Raw genomic sequence first — 21546 nt, 5'->3', positions numbered from 1 at the left:
CTTACAATGTAGTACTGTGGAAGGCGAGTGAGTTTGATAAACAATTTGTGTTTGGAAAGGTTTCCCACTGGATGGCTAGCATAATTAGCTAGTTGAAGAGTTTCACTGCTCACTGTAGGCAGATGTTTTATAGACTGTTTGCAACGTTGCTGTCCAAGCCAGAACCTTGGATTGAAATAAAAGTATTAGTACCCTGAGACTGTTTTATGTTATTCTAGTATACTGCTGTTCAGAGTATTAGTGTCAAATTAAGAGTCAGTCATGTTCCAAGTCAACATCTATCATTACTGCACAAGTTGTATACAGAAAATCACACAGAAAATTTAATGACTTTGTATTCTCTTACTATCTTTACATATTGTCTTCAGCTTGAGTAACAAACAGCTGTTAATTTAAGAAAAAAAGCCCTGAAATTATTCGCTGAAGGAATACAAAAATAAATTTTTATACACAATATGAAATTACAATATAAAAAACAAGGGACAAATTAAAAAACACGCACATTAGAGTTATTTTACAACTTGGAATCTTCGATTATTTTTTGGCATAGAAAAGAAACTCTTTGTTCCCATATGCTGAAAAGCAATACAGTAAAAGAAGTCACCAAAGCTGGATGTCACTCTGGACCATGTTATAAACAAACTCATTCACCTGACTAAGTTTGGACATGAAGAACCACATGCAAGACATCAAATTTATTCTAATGTTTGAAATTAAACTTTGTCCTACTCCAGTGGATTTTGGCTATAGTGGCAAGGCCAGAAAGCCTAGCTAGGCTTGAAAGGGGCTTAGAAATGTGTAGGTTGGTTTTTCAGTCAAACTTCCACTGAAAACAGCAGTGGAAAGTGTGGGTGCTCAGCATCTCTCCATCACGACACATCACATTTATTCTCATAGATACATGTTAGATACAGCTGTCCTAAAAGACATTTTGTAGGACTGCCTTTCCTCAAACACTGTAGCACTACCCAAGCCATTATCTTGAATACATTATTTATAACAAAGGGAGGTTGATTAGTTTCTCCAGGGTGCCAGGGCTTCATGCGTCATCATGCTTCTTTTAGAAGCAAAATTCCTCAAATAGAGGTTTCACCCTGCAATTAGCTCCAAGGACTGGGAATTTCCAAAACGACAGAGCAGGTGGAACTTAGTTTTCATGCAGATACAAACTGTGTTTGTATTATCTGCTACAACCTCTTATGGGAGCCAAATGTATCTTAAATCTCAGGGCTTTATGGAAGAAGATTAGAGGTTTGAACCAGCAAGGGTTCAGTGTTAGAAGATAAAGAGATATTATTTAAATCATCCCAGGCCACTTCCTGGTTTTTCTTCTGTATTGTGAGAAGGGAGATCATTCTTGCTGAGAAACAAGCAGAGGTCAGCTGCAGAAACAATGGAATAAAGGAGACAGAAAATGAACAGGAACACAAGATGAGATCCTCAGGAAGCAAGTGGTCTGCTACTGACTTAAAGTGAAGAGACTTCATGCAGACTGTGCACATAGCAATGCATGAAGCTACATGTAAGAGGGCAGACTAAAGGAGGACTATGGAATCAACTCCAAGCAAAAGCAGAATTTCCTCCACCCATTTAGAGGAGATGGCAAATACTCAAGGTTGCTTAGAACAGCGAGGAAATATATCCCCTACCATGGTAAAACACAAAGCCATGCAAGTGTGATCATCCAAAATACAGATACGGTGATTCATTCTATGCAAACTAAGTGAATCATTCAAGTCACTTACTTGAGCTGTTGTAGCCAAGGAATGATACGCTTCATATCATCATTAACAGACTTCTCTATGTCATCAAGTGTCAGTTGATCTACAAGGACATGAGGCGAGTGAATGGTCTTAACATCTGCTCTTCAAACAAAATTTTGACCTTTTAGTGAAAGTGTCTCATCTGATTTAACAAACAATTAATCACAGAATCATGGAACAGTCCTGGTTGGAAGGGACATCAAAAGATCACCTGGTCCAACCTTTTGTGGGAAAGGGAGCCTAGATGAGATTATCTAACACCCTGTCCAATTGTACCTTGAAAACTCCCAGTGATGGGGACTCCACCACATCCCTGAGGGGGTTGTTCCAGTGATTGATTGTTTTCACTGTAAAAAATTTCCTTCTTATATTGACATGAAACCTCTCCTGATGCAACTTGTAATTGTTGCCCCTTGTCTTCTCTGTGTGGCTCATTGTGAAGAGAGAGATTAAGATACACAAGAAATGATCCATAATGCTTGTAAAACCACAGCAGTATGTTATTAGGCAAATAAACTAAAAGAACTCACTTTCCTTCTTTTCTTAAGTAATCGGAAACCTGAAGTTAAGACTTGAACAGTAACTCAACATGAGAATTGTATTATGTGACCCAATGCAATCAGGTCCATATGAAATTACTGCATCCATCAACAGCACAACCCAGGAATCATGAGTCGTAAAGAATATGCATTGCAATGATGCCTAACAATATTTAGTCTGTTGTCCTCTTAAAATATACATAACTGAACTGTGACTCTTAAGCACAAAGATCCACTTCTCCGCTCCTCAAACTCAAATACCTAGATGATGACCCAAGGGCAGTGTTCATTTGCATTACCCTTATTTACTTACAGAACTTCAGAGATTTGACAGAACTGTTCACACAAAATTACCTCATAATGCAGGAATCTTGCAAGATATTAAATACAACCTAGTTTTCCACCTACTTACCAACACCATACAGCATCAGCTGAAACATTCCAGAGTGGAGATCAACAAATACATGCAGGCACTCTGATCGACCACATGGTTCCAAAATCGGAATTACAAGAGTTGGAAGAGCCGTCTCAACGAATGCTACATAAAAGTTGATGTTAATAATTTGACACAAAATTCAAGCTCATCATATTAAAACGCAGCCCATTCTAATCACAGAATCTGTTTGAAGCAATCTTCACTTGCACAGTATTACACTGTTAACGTAAGAGGGAACTGAATATAAGAATTTCTCTGTGAAAATAGTGCTAGTAACAAAACAATGAGAAAAGAGACCAAATTTGAAGGAGATATTAATCCTTGGATATCTTTTAACTCACTGCTTCATGATTATAAGCTCAGTTCAAATCCCAATAGTTTCAACAACAGTTTAAGCAAAGTCTCATGCAAAGCTAGCTCAGGACAGTGAAGGATTTGCTTTCAATTCTGAACACGTACAAGTTTTACAGTAGAAAACTTTTAACACTTCAACCCAGACTATAATGCTCTACCAGCTTCATCTACTATACTGCATTTAAAGGTATGAGTATTTTACAATGATCAATGCAGAACAGTTTAAAGCTAAGTCTTGTTAATTCTGGACACATGTCCCTTTATTTTTTAATATTTTTTATTTAAATTAATGAAAACAAGAAACGTCAAGAAAAAAGGAAACCACTCCTAGGCACACATGGCAATTAACTTGAAACTAACTTCAGTAGAAAACACATACAATTGTCATTAACGTTGTAGCTCTTAAGAATGGCTTTCAGCTCCTGGAGTTTTTGATGAGATCTTGCATGGACACTGTCTATTAGGAGTTTTTCTATTGACAGGTGGTCAATCTGTAAAAAAAGGAATGTACTTGAGCAAGTGCAAATTTGATATGTAGACTTTATGCATCAGCACACTGGAACAAAGCTACTTAATAAAACAATCACTTCAGAAAGAATTTGTTTAGAACTGTGGTGAACCAAATGAACTGTTAACTTGTGTATCTGGATCACTATAGAATGGAACAAACTAACATAAGATTCTGTCTGTGTAGCAGGCAGTGGGAGGGTTTTTGAGAGAAGACTAGAAGAAAATGTAAAAGAAAAGAAGTTTCACAAATATGCTATTACCACTCCCTGTGCAGACCTACTTGTTCTGAATCAAGGCTGGAGCATTTTCCAGCTTAGTATACATCTGTTTATAACTAGCTTAAACTAAGGAGGAAAAAACCCAAACATACAAAACCTCAAAGAACACCGCTCTATTAGAATATGGTTGCCTCTACACAAACACATATGTAATTGTACCATTAAATACTACACTCTAGTTTTAGTCCTGCTAACAGGGTAACAATGCAGCGAAGATGCAGTGGCAGACACTGAATATGAGCAACCCTACTGAACCCAGGAGTATCTAACAGTCATGCACCTAAAGCATCTAGAAGAATTTGCATTGCCAGTGCTGAAGCTTATGCCACCACTTATATTCACCATGGCTTAATTGTGCAACCTAAATTAAAGCTTTTGCATTTATATCCATTCACATTATAGTCATATTATTAACATACTTTGCATAAGCAAAGTTACAGATTACTGCAAAACCTTTCTCTAGTTAACGTCACAATTGCTTTGAAAACTGTTCAGGGTGCATTAAACTCAAATTTTATTCTAGCATAAGAAATAAATGCAATAGAGGTTTATACCAGAACAGAATTATACAGAATTTCAGCACATGCCTTCGCATATACCAGAATGACGTTCCCCTGAAGACCAGCTTTCCAAGATAAGGCCTTAAAAATCAAGTGTTTATCCATCCACAAGAGCATTTCAACTCAGCAGCTGCTATGAGTTAAACCTGCCTCACAAACAAGTGATTTGGGGGTTGGACTAGATGATCTTCAGAGGTCCCTTCCAACCCCAACCATTCTGCGATTCTGGATTCTGTGACTACAGGTTCTACAGCGACATCCAATTTTCAGTAGGTTAATGTATAATAACCTGCTTAAACAAACATATTTGTTCATGCCACTGTTTTACATAGTATCTTCAACAAACAGAAACAGTGTGCTATCTACGTCATTACAGCTGAGATCATTATTCAAATGCTAGAACAGCAGTGTATATACCATAGCTGATAAATTTTTTAAGCTCAGAGCAAGCAGTTACAAAGCGAGTCAGCGTTACCTTTGATAAATCTCAAATTTACAGTGGCCTTATGTCTTAATCTACAGTCTGTAGACCTGATTCAGCGAGCTTAGATTGTGTCAGCTCCAGTGGAACTTCAGCAGATATTCTAGATAAAGCACGTTTTCCTGGATTTAGGCAGAAATACAGTATCTTCACTAAATTAACTGTATATTTAGTAGCCTAAATATGCTAATTTAGGCTATTAAATGAGTAAATTTAGTATATCTTTACTGTACTAATAGTAGAATTTCTACTCTAGAAGTAGAGTAGACGGCTACTATGCTCCACTAAGCTTCCCACATTCCTCTGTAAGCCAAACATACGAAGTTCTTGACATTTGCCATATAGAGACTTGTCTGTCAGACTGTGTGAACAAGATGGGCCAAGAGGCTCAAATACAAAGTCTGTACAGTAGGTGAAGGCTATCATCAGTAGGAAGTTCTGTAAGACAGGTGAAGAATTTTAGCTGAGGAGTTTTTCCCTGTGGAAAAACTGTACTGAAAGTTTGAAAACTACACCATTCACTCCAGTTTATTAGCTCTCTTAAAAAACTCAAACACTGTAAGAAATAATGACAAACACACATCCTGACATACCACAGACAGACTTACAGAACTTACAGAAGACATTATAAAGCCTAGAACGCAGTTTCTCTTAGATATCATTAACCAAGATCTAGAATTATCACCAGTGAAGCCTTATCCAAGTAGGAAGTTGACTGCAGTTACTCATTTTGGATCACTTCAACAATGCCACCTTTAACATACAGGAATTTGAACAACAGAAAGGCACATTCAAATAGGCCACATGACATAATCTGGGTAGTGATAATGTAAAACCAAGCTTCACCTAACACTTGCAACAAGTAAACCACATTAGCTCTTTTGCACAAGATTTCCACAACATAAGATTTTCTAAAGTGAATAGCGCTGCTGGGTAGCCCAGTCAAGCAACATGGGGAAGCTGATTTTCAGAGGGAGTTTACACAGCATCTCCAAGACAGAAAAGGGAAGAACTGTCTCTCTATAAAGCATTTCAAGCCAAACACTAACCACAACTGAAATTTTGCTGTTGTTTCCCCCCAGCCTCAGCATTCTGTCTTGTAGGTGGTATATAATGCACTGTGAAACAGGTGTAATTTTCAAGATGGAGTCAAGGCCAATAATTTGTAACAACAATTTTAGGTCCCAGCATAAACACAACACAACCTAGAGTAACTGCTGCCTAGAAATCTTAGAAACAGCTCTTTAAATAGAATCAAAGTGAAACAAACCGACAATGCAAAGCATTTGAAAGTTTTTGATTTATAAAACTAGATGCCTACTGCAAAGCAAACCTTTACCTTCATGGCTCTTTCCATCAGTTTGGAATCACAGGCTGGCAGTGGAGGCTCATGAGATATTTGTAAGGGTTTTGAGACATCAGTCTCATCAATCTTAATAGTGACCTTATGAACAGATGCGGTCCCTGTTTTCCTGCCAAGCACCTGTTGACTTAAAACAAAGAGAATAATTAAACCATGTAACTAGAATAGCAGAAAATATGCTTTTCAGTAGCTAATCCTGGATTCTTAGAGTTCTGGTTAAAAATAAGATTATAACAGCTGAACTGAAAAAAGCATTTGCTTCAGTTTACATTTTAATGCAGAACTGTTTGCAAGCTATAACTATGTAAAGAAGTTTTAGATGGCTGCAAATTCAACACAATCAGAAGGGCATTTGGATTGCTTTTTTGAATTTTGTCTAGTGCAAGTCAAGCAATAAATACTGTAAAAGACTGATAAAAACTAATTAATTTATTTAGATATCTGCATAAATACAAGCTGATTTATAACTGTATCCATTGTTCTCCTGTACATTAACGCACATACCTCATTTCTTTGCAAGTCAAGCAACATGTTTAGGTGCTTAATTACAAGAATTTAGGAGTCTCACATCAAAAAGAAAGTACAATTCTGAAAATTCTGGTTCAAGCTTAGTAAATGAAAACCCTCCTATTATTTCATTTATTGTTTGTTAACAGCCCTTTTAAAATTAACTTACTTCCAAACAGAGAGAGAGAGGCATTTCCCTGCATGATATCGCTCCACTTGCACAAGGTCACCCCAGCGCTCTCGAATCAACATTAGTGTTTGTGAATGCAAGACTTCCAACTGAAGTGCTAAGCAGAAGGAGTCTAATGAACGGAGTTAAGAAAATATAAGACTTCCAACAAGTCTATACGCTACATAAATCTGTTTCTCTACATTACATAAATCTGTTTGTGACAAGGTGCTGTCTGAAAACACACTAATGTACTAATCCAGACATAGAGACATATAAACAGCATAAAATATTTCTCAAAGGTTTTTTTTTTTGCTTTTTTTTAAATGCTTATCTAGGGCAGGGTGTTAGACAAGAGTGTCCCAATAGCTTTGCTTTATACATTTGAACTCTGATAATCTTTTAGGGAAAATAAGATTACTAACAAAGAAATTCAATTCACCCTATCGTTATTACTAACCCCATCTCTCATGGTCACCCTAAAATAACATTATTCTGTTTGTTTCTGCAGAAACTGTTTCACTGAAAACCATTTCACATTGTCAAGCAATTTGCCCTTTGCATGCAGAAAATCACTGCACTACGTCCTGCACATGCTGTATCTCATTTTATTATTTCACACAGGGGCAATACAGTTAACACACCATCATCACCTTACTGCAGTTCTTGGTAGCAAGAATTGTCAGCTCCCATACCTTCCAGGTCATCACTGTATTCTATCTCTGAAATCAGCACACGAAGCCAGCTGCTGCTGCACTGATTTAGCACACAACCTGCTGTCTTTGAGTACCTCACTTTTACCTTTGCTGATTAAGTGTGTAAAATCAAATTTTACATGCTGGCACGGGGGAATAACTGTTTCCAAGGCCATCATTTTTACTCCATGTCCAGACATTTCTCCCTAGCTTAACAGGGAATCCATCTTTCTTGACCTCCAGCTACTAGGAAGAGCAAGGCTACATTAAAGAGCTCATTCACAAGCAACTTTCAGAAGGATACGCAGACAGCTGTACATGTCCTGGAGTGGCTTTTCATCAGCAAACAGTCGTGACTGGACCAACTGATGGATGAAGTTGATCTGCATGCTGTGAACCAAAGCTCGACCATCTTTCATGAATTAAAAGTAATTCACATTAGACATCAGGAAACTAGGTATTTAAAATAATTAAATAAATTAAGAAATTAAAAAGATACAACTGTACTGAGCAACTTCCATACCAGAATTTCTAACAAAATACCAAAATCCTCAGTTTACTCTGGAAATGTCAGTCTACTACACTGTCACAGTCTACCATTGTTAAGGTATTAAAAGCATATAGAGCAAGGTGAAAACAGGACAAGTATATACAGCTTCACTATCTTAAGTAGTGATATGCAAAAGACCCAGTATAAACAAGACTTATACAGCATCAGAGGTGAACATCACGTTAAAAGAGAGTGTAAAGGTTTGATTTTTTTTTTTTACCACCAGTTTCCTTGTCTTCAACCAAAATTTCCAGTTTGAGAAGGCGCCAGGGGATGTCAGGGTCATCACCCATCACTGTCAAGGTGGCCTCAAACTCACCCTCAACTCGGAACTTCACACGGCCATTGGCTAAGGAAGAAAAAAATGTTTTATTTCTCCTAAGATGCCCCAGAATATCAGTGTGGTAGCTCCTGGCTCTCACAATGGATTACTCCCCTATGGTTTCTGCTCTGTTGCATATGTTTCTGTGCAACTCTGAAGACTTCACAGTTGCTTCTACAGCAGAACCAGTGTCAATAAGCAGCATGGACAGACATACCGAACTGTCCTGAACAGCAGTACTTTAGTCATGGTAACCTGTTAACACTTGTGCTACTATAATGCAGAGTAACATTCAGCTGACTGCCAGCCTGACAAGTTACACAAACAAAACGTCTGGCTTAATTTTTCCAACTCTTTGCTATATCAACAATGAATACTTCAAGCAATATTTAAAAGAGGTTCAGAACATGACCTCAGCCCAGGCTGAAATCTAGCTCTGGAAACACATCTCACTGCAAACCGTTTATTTAACGTTAGAATATTATAACTCCATTTTCATGTGAGGAAGATAATCTTTTGCATGATTTATATATATGCACACAAGCAAAGATTATGTACACTATTTATCTAATTGACATACATACCCTCATACCTTTGTGAACACTGCTATCTGTTTCAAGAACTGGGAATAAAGACTGTCAAAACTATGTAAGCAAGGTCATAAAGAGAATGAGTGGCAGAGAAAACGATTTAGTACAAGTCCTGCGGGTCAACCTTCTTCTCAATCACTTAACAAAATATGCCATATACCTTTACAATTATAGACATATAGAAATATTCCTATAGAAATTTTAACTCACAAAGTTTCATTTTCAAAAGCATCCCAGACATGCTCTTAAAACAAACCAAAACCCAAACTAGAAACTAATAGTCATTGAATGTTTAATGAACTAAAAAATCTGAAGAGTTCAGACATACATCCCCTTACACTTCCGTTAGACAAAAATGGCTCTAATACTGATATTGCAAGTGTTCACATAGGGACCAGTGAAAACTATTACTAAGATTTTTCAGAATTATCTTCAATCTAGGTCTGTGGGCTATGGTTCACACATGGCTAACCTTGCCTTAGTTAAAAGCATGGACAGCCCCTCCATTGCAGCCCTATTCTCTGCAATTCTGCAATAACCTAGTCCAGTTTATAGCCATCCATCCTGTAAAAAAGGTTGTCTTAATGTCTACCACTATTTGGGCTAAACGAAAACAGATCTGAAAACAGGTTAAGAGATCTGGTACTGCAGTGAGACACAGAACAAAAGGCATCCATAAATCTGAATAAATTCTATGCATGAAGATAAAGATCAAAACAGATTAAAAAAGCAACATTAGGGTCACTTGTTTAAGCTAAAGTTCAGAGACCTTCTACAGAAAGACCTAACAGTTTAATTAAATTGCATTTAAAAATTAACTTAAGATAAAGCAGCTACATTGTTAGGCCTAAGACTCTTTCATAACACATTTGCTGAAAGAGGAAGACAATGTCTACAACCTTTTGCTATTACCTACACAGGATTTCTTCTTGAAAGTAAATAATATTTCATAGATCCATAGAATCATTTTGGTTGGAAAGGACCTTTAAGATCATCAAGTCCAACCTTCAATTTCAGCACTATTATCAGTGCCCTCATTTTCCAAAAGGGGAAAACACATATTTTCATGTCATAGAGAGACTGGATCCCAGTCGTAACAGATGAAGCATACATAGTGGTCTCACCTAAGCTACCTTTTAGCTTTGCTTTAGCACTAAAGCAACAATTTTAAATCAGCCCACAATAATGTATTCTTCAAAAAGTAATTCCAGTTCTTACCAACTGTAAGATTTGCCAGCTGTGGAGGGAGATCTGTAGTCACTAGTCGATGTCGAAGAATCTGGTTTAGCTGATGAAGTGTGGTTTGCTTCTCACTCTTTGTTATTGGGTCAGGAGGGATTATTTTATCCTGTTAAAATAAACACAAACGAGTCTACATATCTCAAATACGTATAATACATTGACAGTAGCAATGATGAAAACTAACCAGACTAGAAGTCTGAAAATATAAATACCACAGGCCATTACACACGAGCGAAGTTTTATATCTTACACTCAGATTTGTTTTCAAGTTGATCACATTTTACCTGAGACTGACCGCTGAACAAATTGCTCAACTTGGATCAATTAAAGAAATTCAGGGCTTTACGTCAGGCTAAACTTGTTTTTAAATACTAAGATTTGAAAGCCAATCCTTATCTCTAGCTATAGATCTAAGCTACAGTTACTACTGTTTATATTGCTTCACAAAATCCTGCAATTCTGCATTTTAACAGTAAGCAAAGGCAGCAGCATTAAAGAGAGCTGTTAAGTATTTCAGTACATTTCCAAATACAGGCAAAACCTCTAAGAACAACAGATGTCAGTATCTCCTTTTCACACTTCATTTTTCTAGGATGGTGGCTTAGCACGTGCAAATACTTAAAGAAACAAGGAAGAAGAGTTGCCACTATACTCATTCTAGATCAGAATTAGTTTAAATCGAGAGAATGTTTTACTGGGAAGGCATAGCTTGTTCAAATAGGAAGTGCTCTGCATGAGAAACTGACACTACAGAGACTTGGCACTAGGCCTATATTAAATTACAGTTCCATTTGCACATAGACAATTAGTCTCATTAACATGCATTTGACACTGTACAGGGAATTCCCCCCCTGCCCCGACATCTTGTAGCATTATTTACCCTAATGCAGGTAGGCAGACGCGGGTAAGATCCAGTTGTCAGAACATCAATAGCATACGGGATAGCAAAACTAGGTAGACGAGCATGAACCAAAGCATCTCTAGCTAGTGATGCCAGTCGATCAGCAGTGTCCACAAACAGAATGGCTTGCTGATCTAAAAAACTTGATATCATCTGTAGAGGACAAGGATTAAAAAAAAAAGGTATGTGTCCAAAATATGCACAAATCAATGCCCCTTTATGTTCAGTTCATCTAGCGCACATAACTGAGATGATTTTATCTGTCACTTCCAATTCAAGTAATCACATCTATAAAACAAAGAAAGAATGAATATTCTGGACATTTCTTACATTTTTTATGCAAGGACACTTTTAATCCACACGCTATTGCTGCTGCTGTGGAGGATCTGTAAAGCCTCACAGCTCTTTATCTGATGACTGCTACTGGAATGCAACCATACTTGTTTGTAATCACTCGGGGCTTGTTTTTGGCAACATTCTGGACTTTATTCTTATTTAACCAAGAGCAGGATGAAAGTGATAGAACTAACACACTGAGATCACCATCTTCACTGTTCTATCACCTAAAGCACTCCTGAAACTATGTGCAGACAAGCCTTTCATTTTTTGCCACTGATGTTTCCCATGTTTTGGGAACATGAACTGTTAAGAGACAAGATTATACAATTTCTAAATAGGAAGAAATTGCTTATAATTTAACATTCATTTGCCTATGAAACAGGCTTTTTTTAACTTCATAGAATCACAGAATGATAGAATGGTTTGGGTTGGAAGGGACCTTAAAGATCATTGAGTTCCAACCCCCCTGCCACAGGCAGGGACACCTTTCCACTAGACCAGGTTGCTCAAAGCCCCATCCAACCTGGCCTTGAACACTGCCAGGGAGGGGGCATCCACAACTTCTCTGGGCAACGTGTTCCAGTGTCTCACCACCCTCACAGGAAAGAATTTCTTCCTAAGATCTAGTCTAAATCTACCCTCTTTCAGTTTAAAACTGTTCCCTCTCATCCTGTCACTACATGCCCTTGTAAAAAGTCCCTCTCCAGCTTTCCTGTAGGCCCCCTTCAGGTACTGCAAGGCTGCTGTAAGGTGTCCCCAGGGCCTTCTCTTCTCCAGGTTGAACAACCCCATCTCTCTCAGCCTGTCTTCATAGGAGAGGTGCTCCAGCCCTCTGATCATCTTCGTGGCCCTCCTCTGGACTCGCTCTAACAGCTCCATGTTCTTCTTATGTTGGGGGCCACAGAGCTGGATGCAATATTCCAGGTGGGGTCTCATGAGAGCGGAGCAGAGGGGCAGAATCACCTCCCTCGACCTGCTGGCCACGCTGCTTTTGATGCAGCCCAGGATATGGTTGGCTTTCTGGGCTGCAAGCGCACTTTGCCAGCTCATGTTGAGCTCCTCGTCAACCATCACCCCCAAGTCTCCTTCCCCTCGGGGCTGCTCTCAATCCATTCTCAATCTAACTTCTATAGTAAGGAGAATTTAGGGTGTACCAAAATCCCGTATCACTTAGAGATTATTTCACACCAAACTCTGTTGCTAACTTACCGCACATTTTTCCACCTTGCCAGCATTATTAGCCCACTTGACTAAGGCTAACAATCGAACAAACAGTTGACGAGTGCGACTTGCAAATTGCACTATTTCTATTTTTCTGGAAAAAAAAACAAATGTACATTAAGTCAGTGCTCAGATATATAATAAAGATGCAATTTAACTGTGCCAATAAAAAAGCTGTAATGATAAGTTCTAATTGTGTTAATGGAGGCATCACTAATATACAGCTTGTCTAACTAGAACACGGGAAAAAAAGCAGCTCGCTGTTCTGAATACCTAAATGCTAACAACACACATGGATTCTAACCAACCAAGACTGTCTGGGGAAACAAAAAAGCATACTCACATGAATGACTCACTGCTTTTAAGAGAAACAACTCCACAGTGAACTGAATTATTTTTATACCTTTTACAAGATTTCCCCAGGGCTTATGATTAAGTTTAAAGTAGACAATGCAATATACCTAAGGGTTACAAGACGTGGCAGTAACATTACATTGACATTCACTAAAAAACAAGAAATAAGTCAGATATGAAACAAAATATCACTCTAGTAATTTTAAGACACCTTTACACAGTGTGTTACAATATGCTACCATTTTGCCAGGAAACAGGGTGGTGGTGGGGAAGACTGCAAAAATGCCCCCACCCTTTTACTTTCCTCTCCACTCCTGCCTTGCAGAGAAATTGGGATAAGGATAAATTACTGATAATCAGTACTCCTCCCACCATGCTTTGCATGAGATAGTAAAAATGAGGCAGTGTATGTTTGCATGTCTTAGGAGTTCTTTTTCGTAAAAGAGAATGTAACAGGGGCATACCCAAATTTTCCCCCTTCATTACAGATCTACACTGTAGATGCATTAGATGAGACACGCAGATCTACAATGCAGATCTGTAATACCATACACTCTGAAATACCATTTCATCTACCGTTTACAGAGGTTTTCCTTCCTTTCTACACATTCAATTAATTGATTTCACCACGGTTTTCTAGTTACTTTGGAAAAAAACCCAAACCCAAGATGTTTTCCTGGTACAGTTTTCTAAAGTAACAAAAGCATTTGGACAAAAAAACCCCATTAATCAGTGCAACAGATATTGGCCTCTACCAAACAGAAGTTGCACCTCCTTCTGATCCTAATCTGTAAAATGCATACTCATAATATAGACAGAGCCTGTTCTGCTGAAAGTGTTGGTGTAATGAGGTTAACTCTTTTGTGCAATAAGCAAAGCATAATCTGCTTGTAGCATATGAACATTTAGGCCAGAAGCACAACTAATACCATCTGGTCCAGTTTCTTGCATTACATATTACAAACGTCATCCAAGAACTTGGGCATTAAGCCAGTAACTTCTCTGCATTCCAGAGCATATGTTTTAGAACGGCATTCAGCCTGATATTAAGATTTCAAGTGTTGGACAAGCTGCTATATGTACATACGGCTCTAACAGTAACCACACTATGAGAACAAGATGTTGAGAATTTTGAAAGATTCAGAAAAACTTTATGGGATTTGAAAGATATCTACAGTGAGACTTCAGAAAGCCAGTAATCTCCCAAATTCCATGGAGAAGTTGCAAAAATGTAGTAGTTATGTCAATCAAACTTCTGTGGTGAAAACAGCACAATAGCAAGGAAAATTCAAGCTGATGCTCCGTGACTGGAAATCAAAGGTAGACAATCCACTCCCCCCCCCCCCCAAAAAAAACAACGAAAAAAAGCACAGCAATTTAATAACGAAATTATTGATAAAACTAGACACAGTACTCCAGTAACTGTTCCATTAATACCACATGCATGAAGTTACAGAAGTCTTGTTATTTTTACTTGACAGAATCCTGCTTCCCAAACCACCACCATCATCCCTGAATGACAACTGCACTGGGAATTCACATCCATCTACTTCTCTAAGAACCCAAAGTCTTTCAATTTTGCTGTGTTCCTTTGTCCTTCATTATAGATAGAGGACGTTATGCTGGGCTGCACAAAAAATTTTATTCAAGGAAGATGAAACTTAAGGAGGTCCCTTCCAATCCCTAACATTCTGTGATTCTGTGAAATAGTAAATTTACAAGGCCTATAAAAGCAAAGCAAAGCATATTAAAAAGCCTTCTAACGACCACGGTACTCTGTGGGTTCTTTATCTTGGTCTTTACTGGTAAGTTCAGATCCCTCAGACTAGTGGCTGAGTCTGGAGGAGTGAAGTATTAGCTACAGTAGAAGAATATCAACTTAAGGAGCACTTAAGCAAGCTTGACATACAGAAGTCCATTGGAGTAGATGGGATGCATCCAAGGGTGCTGAGGGACCTGACCAGTGTCACTGTAAAGTTGTTCTCTATGATTTTCAAAAGACCACGGTGATCAAAGGTCTTGATGACTGGAAAAAAAAGTGAACATCATACCCTTCTTCAAGAAGGCCAAGAAGGATCCAGGGACCTATAGTACAGTTGGCCTAAGCTCAGTTAAGAAGAAAATTCATAAAACAAATCCTCCCAGAAGCTATATCCAGATAAATAATGAACATGAGTAACCTGGGAACAGTCAGCACAGATTTGCCAAGGGCAAACCATCCCTGATCAATGTAATTGCCTTCTAGAGTATGACCAGCTCTGTGACCAAGGGGAGAACAGCAGATGAATCTACACTGACTTTTGCACAGCTTTTGACAAGATCTCCCCTAGTATCCTTGTAGCCAAGCTGGTTAGATATGGCATGGTTAAGCGGACTACAAGGTAGGTGAAAGACTGGCTACTAGTTGGATTTCTTTAATGCTGGTTACTAGTGGTGTTCCTTAAGGGTCAATACTGGGACCAGTACAATTTAACACCTTCGTTAACAGCCTGTGTGATGTGAAGGAATGCACTCTTTGGAAGTTTGCAGGTGATGCCAAACTGGTGGCAGCAAACAGAGGGATCCCAGCTGGCTGAAGGAACTGGTTGAGAGGAACCTCATGAAGTTCAACAAAACCACATGCAAAGTCCCACATCTGGAACCAAACAATCCCATGCAACAGCACAGGCTGAGTACTAAGCAGTAGCTGGGCAGCAGCTCTGCAGGAGTGGACCTGGGGGTCCTAGTGGACAGGTATCAGCAATGCACCCTTGCAACAATGACAGACTTTATTAGCACCAGTGCAGCCTAGGTCAAGGAAGGTGATTATTCACCCTGAGTCACCATTTGTGAGACTACATCTGAAACACTAAGTCCGGTTTTATACTCCCTAGCCAAGAAAGATACTGCTGTACAGAAGTGGCTTAGGGGCTGGAACACATGACATATAAGAAGGGGCTGAGGAAGCTGTGTTTGCTTCAGCTTAAGAAGAGAAGGCCATGGTGAGATCCTACTGCCATCTTCAAATATGTAAAGAGGTGTTATAGAGAAGATGGAACCGGACTCTTCTCAAAAGTGCAAAAGGCTAAGGGACAAGAGACACAAACTAAACCAGTGAAAAATTAGTTAGACATTAGGAAAACAAAGAAACATAGTGAGGCAGTCAAAGACTGAAGGAGGCTGCCCAGAAAGGTTGCAGGATTTCCATCCTTCAAGATACTTAAAACTCAACTGGATATGACCCTGAGCAACCTGATCCAACTTTGAAACTTTTACTTCAAGCAGAGGGTTGGACTAGGTATCTCCAAAGGACCATTCCAACCAAAACTATTATCCGTGTCTATGAAAGGAGTGAAATAACATTTAGCCATTAGAAAAGAATGGAACTCAGTGTTTCACAAAAATCAGGTATGTAACTGCACTGTTGCTGAAGTCATGAATAACATGTTTTTACAACAGTTCTGAATGTTTTTTTTCAATCTTGTGTAGATGATAGAGTCTTTGCTGCAAGTCTGAGAAGTAACAGTCTTGTTCACTGACTACTGCAAAACCAGTAGGAAAACTGCTTTTTTTTAGGGGAAATAGTATGTTTATATAGTTCTTGGAAGTATTTTAACAATACTTCTCTTTTAAATACTTCCCATCAGGAACTGTTCATTCAGGAACGCAGGTATAAGGTTTTACCTTCCATTTCCCCACAACAGAAGATAGGGCCTTGCAAAGTCATTATAATCCAAGTTCCAGTTAAATCTTATACAGACATTACTGTATTTAGAGAAAAGTTTCCCACATATTACGCTTTACTGGAAGATAAAAAAGGAAAGGATGAAGAATACTGAGCAAAAAAAGGTCTCCGTTATAAGAAGCAAGCCCCTGGATTTCCCCCTGAACTCAGCAGTATTAATTTTACACCACAGTATTAATGTTTTGTTTTGGTTTGGTTTTTTTTTTTAATACAACCACCTCTTTCTTGTTGCAAAAGTTATTTATTCCTGTCATTGACAAGTAATAAGTGACCCTTTACAAAGAAAAGCCATATTATACTACGATGCATGATTTCCTATCACTTTTTCTTATTATGGCATCTTTTAGCTAGGCACTGTAGTAACAAACTAAGATTTTATGTGAACTTTATTAGAGGATAATACCATCGCATCTTTACCAATGTATGCCATGTCACCAGCCTAGCTTTAAGAAACAGAGCTTGAAGCCCAACTACTGCTGTCATTACAGCTCTCAAAGTTAGGAAAAACAGAATAATCTGGATAGTTAAACTACATTCCTTACAGATTTCCTCCAAGAGCTGGAAAGCCACTTCACCAAGAAGAGCTGTAAGTCAAAGCTAACAAGGATGTGAACACTTAATTTCAAGACAATTCCAATTGCAGGACATTCTTTGTAACCACTGAAGGCTGTCTTATTTTCTTTTATCTGTAACCCATCAGGACTTAAGTTGTTGCTCCAGACCTGTGTGCCCCACAAAGCAGATTCCAGCTTTACCAAAAAATGCTAAACATCCAGATGGGAGAAGCCCCCTCACCAGCATGAGGGAGCTCTGGACCTAAGCTGAATGTAATTTCTTCAGCAAATAGAGTGATAATCAAACAAACAAACAAACAACAAAACCCAGATTGTTTCTCTTCATAAAATATTATGCATAAGGAAAAGGGGCACAAGGAATCATCCCAGGTTATGATTCCCTGAAAATGGGATTAATTCCACAACATGTTATGAGAGCTTGGGAAGATTTGAGATCACTGAATTAATGACCATCCTGGTACACAGAAATCTTTATTAACATTCTTAGGAATATCATAGCTGCTATACGTCTCCAAAGAAAATTAGGTCCATTAGCAGGTCAACACAAATAAAGGAAACCATTTTCTGACAGCTTCCATAAAATTTATTCAAAGATACAAAAAAGTAAATAAAGTTCTTCCATCTTGGGGGGTGGGAGGAGGGGGGAAAAAAACAAAAGGCCTATTCTGGTCTCTTACATTTGTTCTCTAATAAGCTTCACACCTCAAAAACACATAGAACACAAACAGAAAACAGTGCTCATGATAAGAAAGATCAGGTAACACGGGAAAAAGCAAAAAAGAGGTTTTTACCTTGTTTTCATTGTTGAACTGCTTCTTCTGAACAAGAAGTTTCTTTATCACACTAACTAGAATCTATTTAGGTTCTCCAGTTCCATTTTACATCATTTACTGTCACTTCATTGCTTCAAGATTCATGAAGAGAAAAATGCCCTTAACAGAGTTCACCTACTATAACAGCAACAGTATGTTACTGAACAGTGCAACAAATAAAAAAAGCCCAAACAACAACAAAACCAAAACCTAACAAAAACTAATATTGCCACTGATGCTGAGAAAAATCTTGAAACTATGTAGTGACAGCAAGACAGACAAGGCTTATTTTCCTGCATAAAATCTAAAATTTGGAGAATAATATTTTATTTAAACAGTTCTATACTAAAATTAACATCCTAAATAAAGTTCTATATTTTAACATGCATTACAGATTGTCTTACTGTAACTCACCTTTCCATATCAGTCTTTCTTGGTAATCTATATTAAAAAGGAAAAAAAAATTACGTATTATATAACATTCTATTACATTTCAGACTACTAGAAATTTTGTTAGTAACCTTAAACTAAGTACAAGAAGAACTTCTACATACCTACAAAGAGCATTTCAAAATTTCTACGATTGTAAATATTTTCTAAATACAATGAAATTACATGTTTGATAAAGGAAGTGGCTTGACAGCTCTAGAAAGCAGCATAGTTAAGGAGGGAAAAAATAAAATAAAATCAGGTGTATAACAGCACCACAGGGCACCTGCCACAACTCTGTACCAGGTAAGCTGGAACTGGTCAAATTAATTTAAAAGCTTGAGGAAGGCTGCTGAAACCCCAAGATTTCTGCTAATCTAGTGAGCCACATAGTATCACTGCCTGTGCTTTGTAATTGATGGCTCTCACTAAGCATCCATGACTAGAGTTAATTAATTCATAGTAGCAATTCTAGAACATCTGCAGCAGGTGTTAAAATTGGCTGTTTCCTGACTTGCGTGAAATGAATTTCTCTTCCCTTTTTAATCAATCTAAAAGTGAAGAAATGCCATACTCCAGAACTTTATCAACACCCTGTGTGACAGACACTACTGCAGAGAGGGGACTGTATTTCTCTAATGTTCTACAGGTACCACAGGCATCTCATTTAAAAAGTTACTTTTTTTTTTATTCTAGGACTAGGCTGGTGCTGGTAAAAGAATAAGAAATCATTTTGTAGGAGGGAAGGAGGAGAATACTCTCCAGCTGGACTTTCTACTAGCCAAATCCATACTTTATGGGGAAATATAGTGGAAAAACTTAGCTCACTCTGCTTTTGGAGGGGACGTCACATAGCTTTTAAACTACTTGGTGAATCAAAGTGCCCGAAGCATTCCCACGTGTTGTTCACGCCACCCATTTTATTTTGTACATTAATTATACACTTCAGTTAAAAGGACCTGTTCTACACCTCAAAACAAGAATAAAAGACACCACAGGCACATGCTCCTACAAGGACGCATACAGTATCAACTACTGTCTACACATACCATAAACATACAGCAGAGACTTCTTGACGGACATTTTGGAAGTTCTTCCAAAGCAAACTAAAATTCTAAAACTCCTCATCCTTTCCAGAATTTGAACACTCTTAACTCCAAGTCACGCAAAAGTCTGTTTGCATACTTACCCAATATGGTATTTTACAAGAACTATACCTATTTTTTTCCATTTGTTCTGTATGTCACTTCTTAAAACATACAGGTTCCCCACAAGAACCTCTAAGGTTAAACAAAGTAAAAGGGAAACAGGTTTATTCTGAGTCCAAATGCTTTCAGGAAAGTTTTTCTTGGCCCAAAAACATTCCTTTGTTTTGCCACTTCAAACACAACAACATCAGCACAGCAGATCATAAAGTAAATGTAAATAACATATTTTATTCCCTGCAAATAATCAAATGGTATTTTAAAAAGTACACAGGTAACTCAAGGAGTTGCAGCATCTGAATCAGTTTTATGTATTTTGGTATCAGTACAAACACTACAGTTGGGATTTTTGACAGTAACTTGGGGGTGAACTTAAGCATTTAACCGGACAATCCGCATTCAGCTGCCCTACATTCCTCACCATCATTTTCTCTCTTTATGACAGATCACTCAGCAGCTTTCACCAGGCCCCTGGATACAGCCCGATGCAGAAACAGACCTGCACGAACAGGGCATTTCCCCGGGGTGGGAGAAGGGGAAGGAAGGACCACCTCCCCCCTTCCAGCCCCGGCTGGGGTCCGGGACAGATCCCCGGCGAGGCCGCCTCCTCCTCCTCCTCCTCCCGGGATGCTGGCAGGCGGCACTGCCAGCCCTGGCCGCCGGGCCGGGAGAGGCGCGGGGTCGGGCGGGGGGAATTGGGGGCACTCACAGGTCGGCCAGCACGGTGAGCTCGGCGTAGGTCCGGTGCAGGAGGAAGTCGATGAGGGTGCTGAGCCGGTAGCCGGGGCTGGCGGCGGCTGTCACGGCCCCGGGGGCCGGCGGGGCCGGGGCTGACGCGGGGCCCCCACCGGCCGGTACCAGCTGGTTGCTCTCCAGCTGCACCGGCGCCATAGCGGCAGCAGCAGCAGCGCCTCAACCCCGGGCAGGAACCGATCGGCAGCCCGGGGCGGCTGGTGCTCCCGGCGGCACCGGCACCCGGCCCGACTCGCCCCGCACGGAGGGAGCGGGAAGACTGGAGGCGGGTGCAGGCCCCGGCGTTGGGGCGGGGGGCGGCAGCACCGAAGAAGGCTCCGCAGCGCTCAGAGCCCACTTGTCGCAGGGGCCGCCGCCATGTTTGGGGCACGGAACCGGAAGCGAACAGCTGTGGCATACCGGAAAGAGAACCTTTCCGGGAAAGCCTCCGTCGGGGCGGGGCGGGACCGCGGCCGCGCTTGAGCAGGCGGGGCCGGCAGGTGGCGGCGGCGGGAGCGCGCGCCGGCCGCGGAGCCGTTGGGGCGGGGCGTGGCGTCGCGTGGCGTGGCGTCGCCCTGAGGGCCAGCGCGCGGGGCCGGGCGGCGGGCGGGAGCGGTGGCGGGCTGGCGCGTCGCCCGGCCCGGCACACCTCTCCTCAGGCCCCGGGCGGGAAGGTGGCCGGCGCCGGGGAGGCCGGCTTTGCGCGTCGTGCGGCGGTGTGGTGGCGGGGAGGCCGGAGGGGCCGAGCCTGGCTGCCTCGTCGTGGGGCACGGCGGGGTGGGGGAGGGGAAGAGCGGCCGGAAGGGCAAATGGCGCCGCTGCTCGGGAACGAGCTCTTGGGAGAAGGGCTGGAGCCGGCTGCCTTCCCTGGGGGGCGTCCCGGCAGCGCCGCGAT

The 21546-nt window shown here is 40.1% G+C and overlaps 1 protein-coding gene across 3 annotated transcripts in view; it reads right to left on the bottom strand.

Annotated features, from left to right (window-relative positions):
* The window catches only part of MED14 (mediator complex subunit 14), a 39108-nt gene extending 18089 nt beyond the window's left edge, over positions 1–21019 (bottom strand). For 2 of the 3 annotated variants that reach the window (XM_068425182.1, XM_068425183.1), the window contains exons 1-13: positions 20629–21019; positions 18700–18726; positions 12809–12914; positions 11240–11413; positions 10336–10465; positions 8426–8554; positions 7960–8067; positions 6961–7093; positions 6261–6411; positions 3472–3583; positions 2715–2840; positions 1746–1824; positions 6–165 (exon numbers count right to left, since the gene is read on the bottom strand). In XM_068425182.1, the coding sequence (XP_068281283.1) occupies positions 6–165; positions 1746–1824; positions 2715–2840; positions 3472–3583; positions 6261–6411; positions 6961–7093; positions 7960–8067; positions 8426–8554; positions 10336–10465; positions 11240–11413; positions 12809–12914; positions 18700–18726; positions 20629–20810 (1617 nt within the window). In that variant the 5' untranslated portion in view covers positions 20811–21019. The remainder of the gene's footprint in view (positions 1–5; positions 166–1745; positions 1825–2714; positions 2841–3471; positions 3584–6260; positions 6412–6960; positions 7094–7959; positions 8068–8425; positions 8555–10335; positions 10466–11239; positions 11414–12808; positions 12915–18699; positions 18727–20628) is intronic. The other variant, XM_068425184.1, reaches the window with a different exon arrangement.
* Between the last annotated feature and the right edge of the window lie 527 nt (positions 21020–21546).

The sequence above is a fragment of the Nyctibius grandis genome, chromosome 2 (assembly GCF_013368605.1).
Source record: "Nyctibius grandis isolate bNycGra1 chromosome 2, bNycGra1.pri, whole genome shotgun sequence".
Taxonomy (NCBI): domain Eukaryota; kingdom Metazoa; phylum Chordata; class Aves; order Nyctibiiformes; family Nyctibiidae; genus Nyctibius; species Nyctibius grandis.
This window is presented reverse-complemented; position numbering and strand designations above follow the sequence as displayed.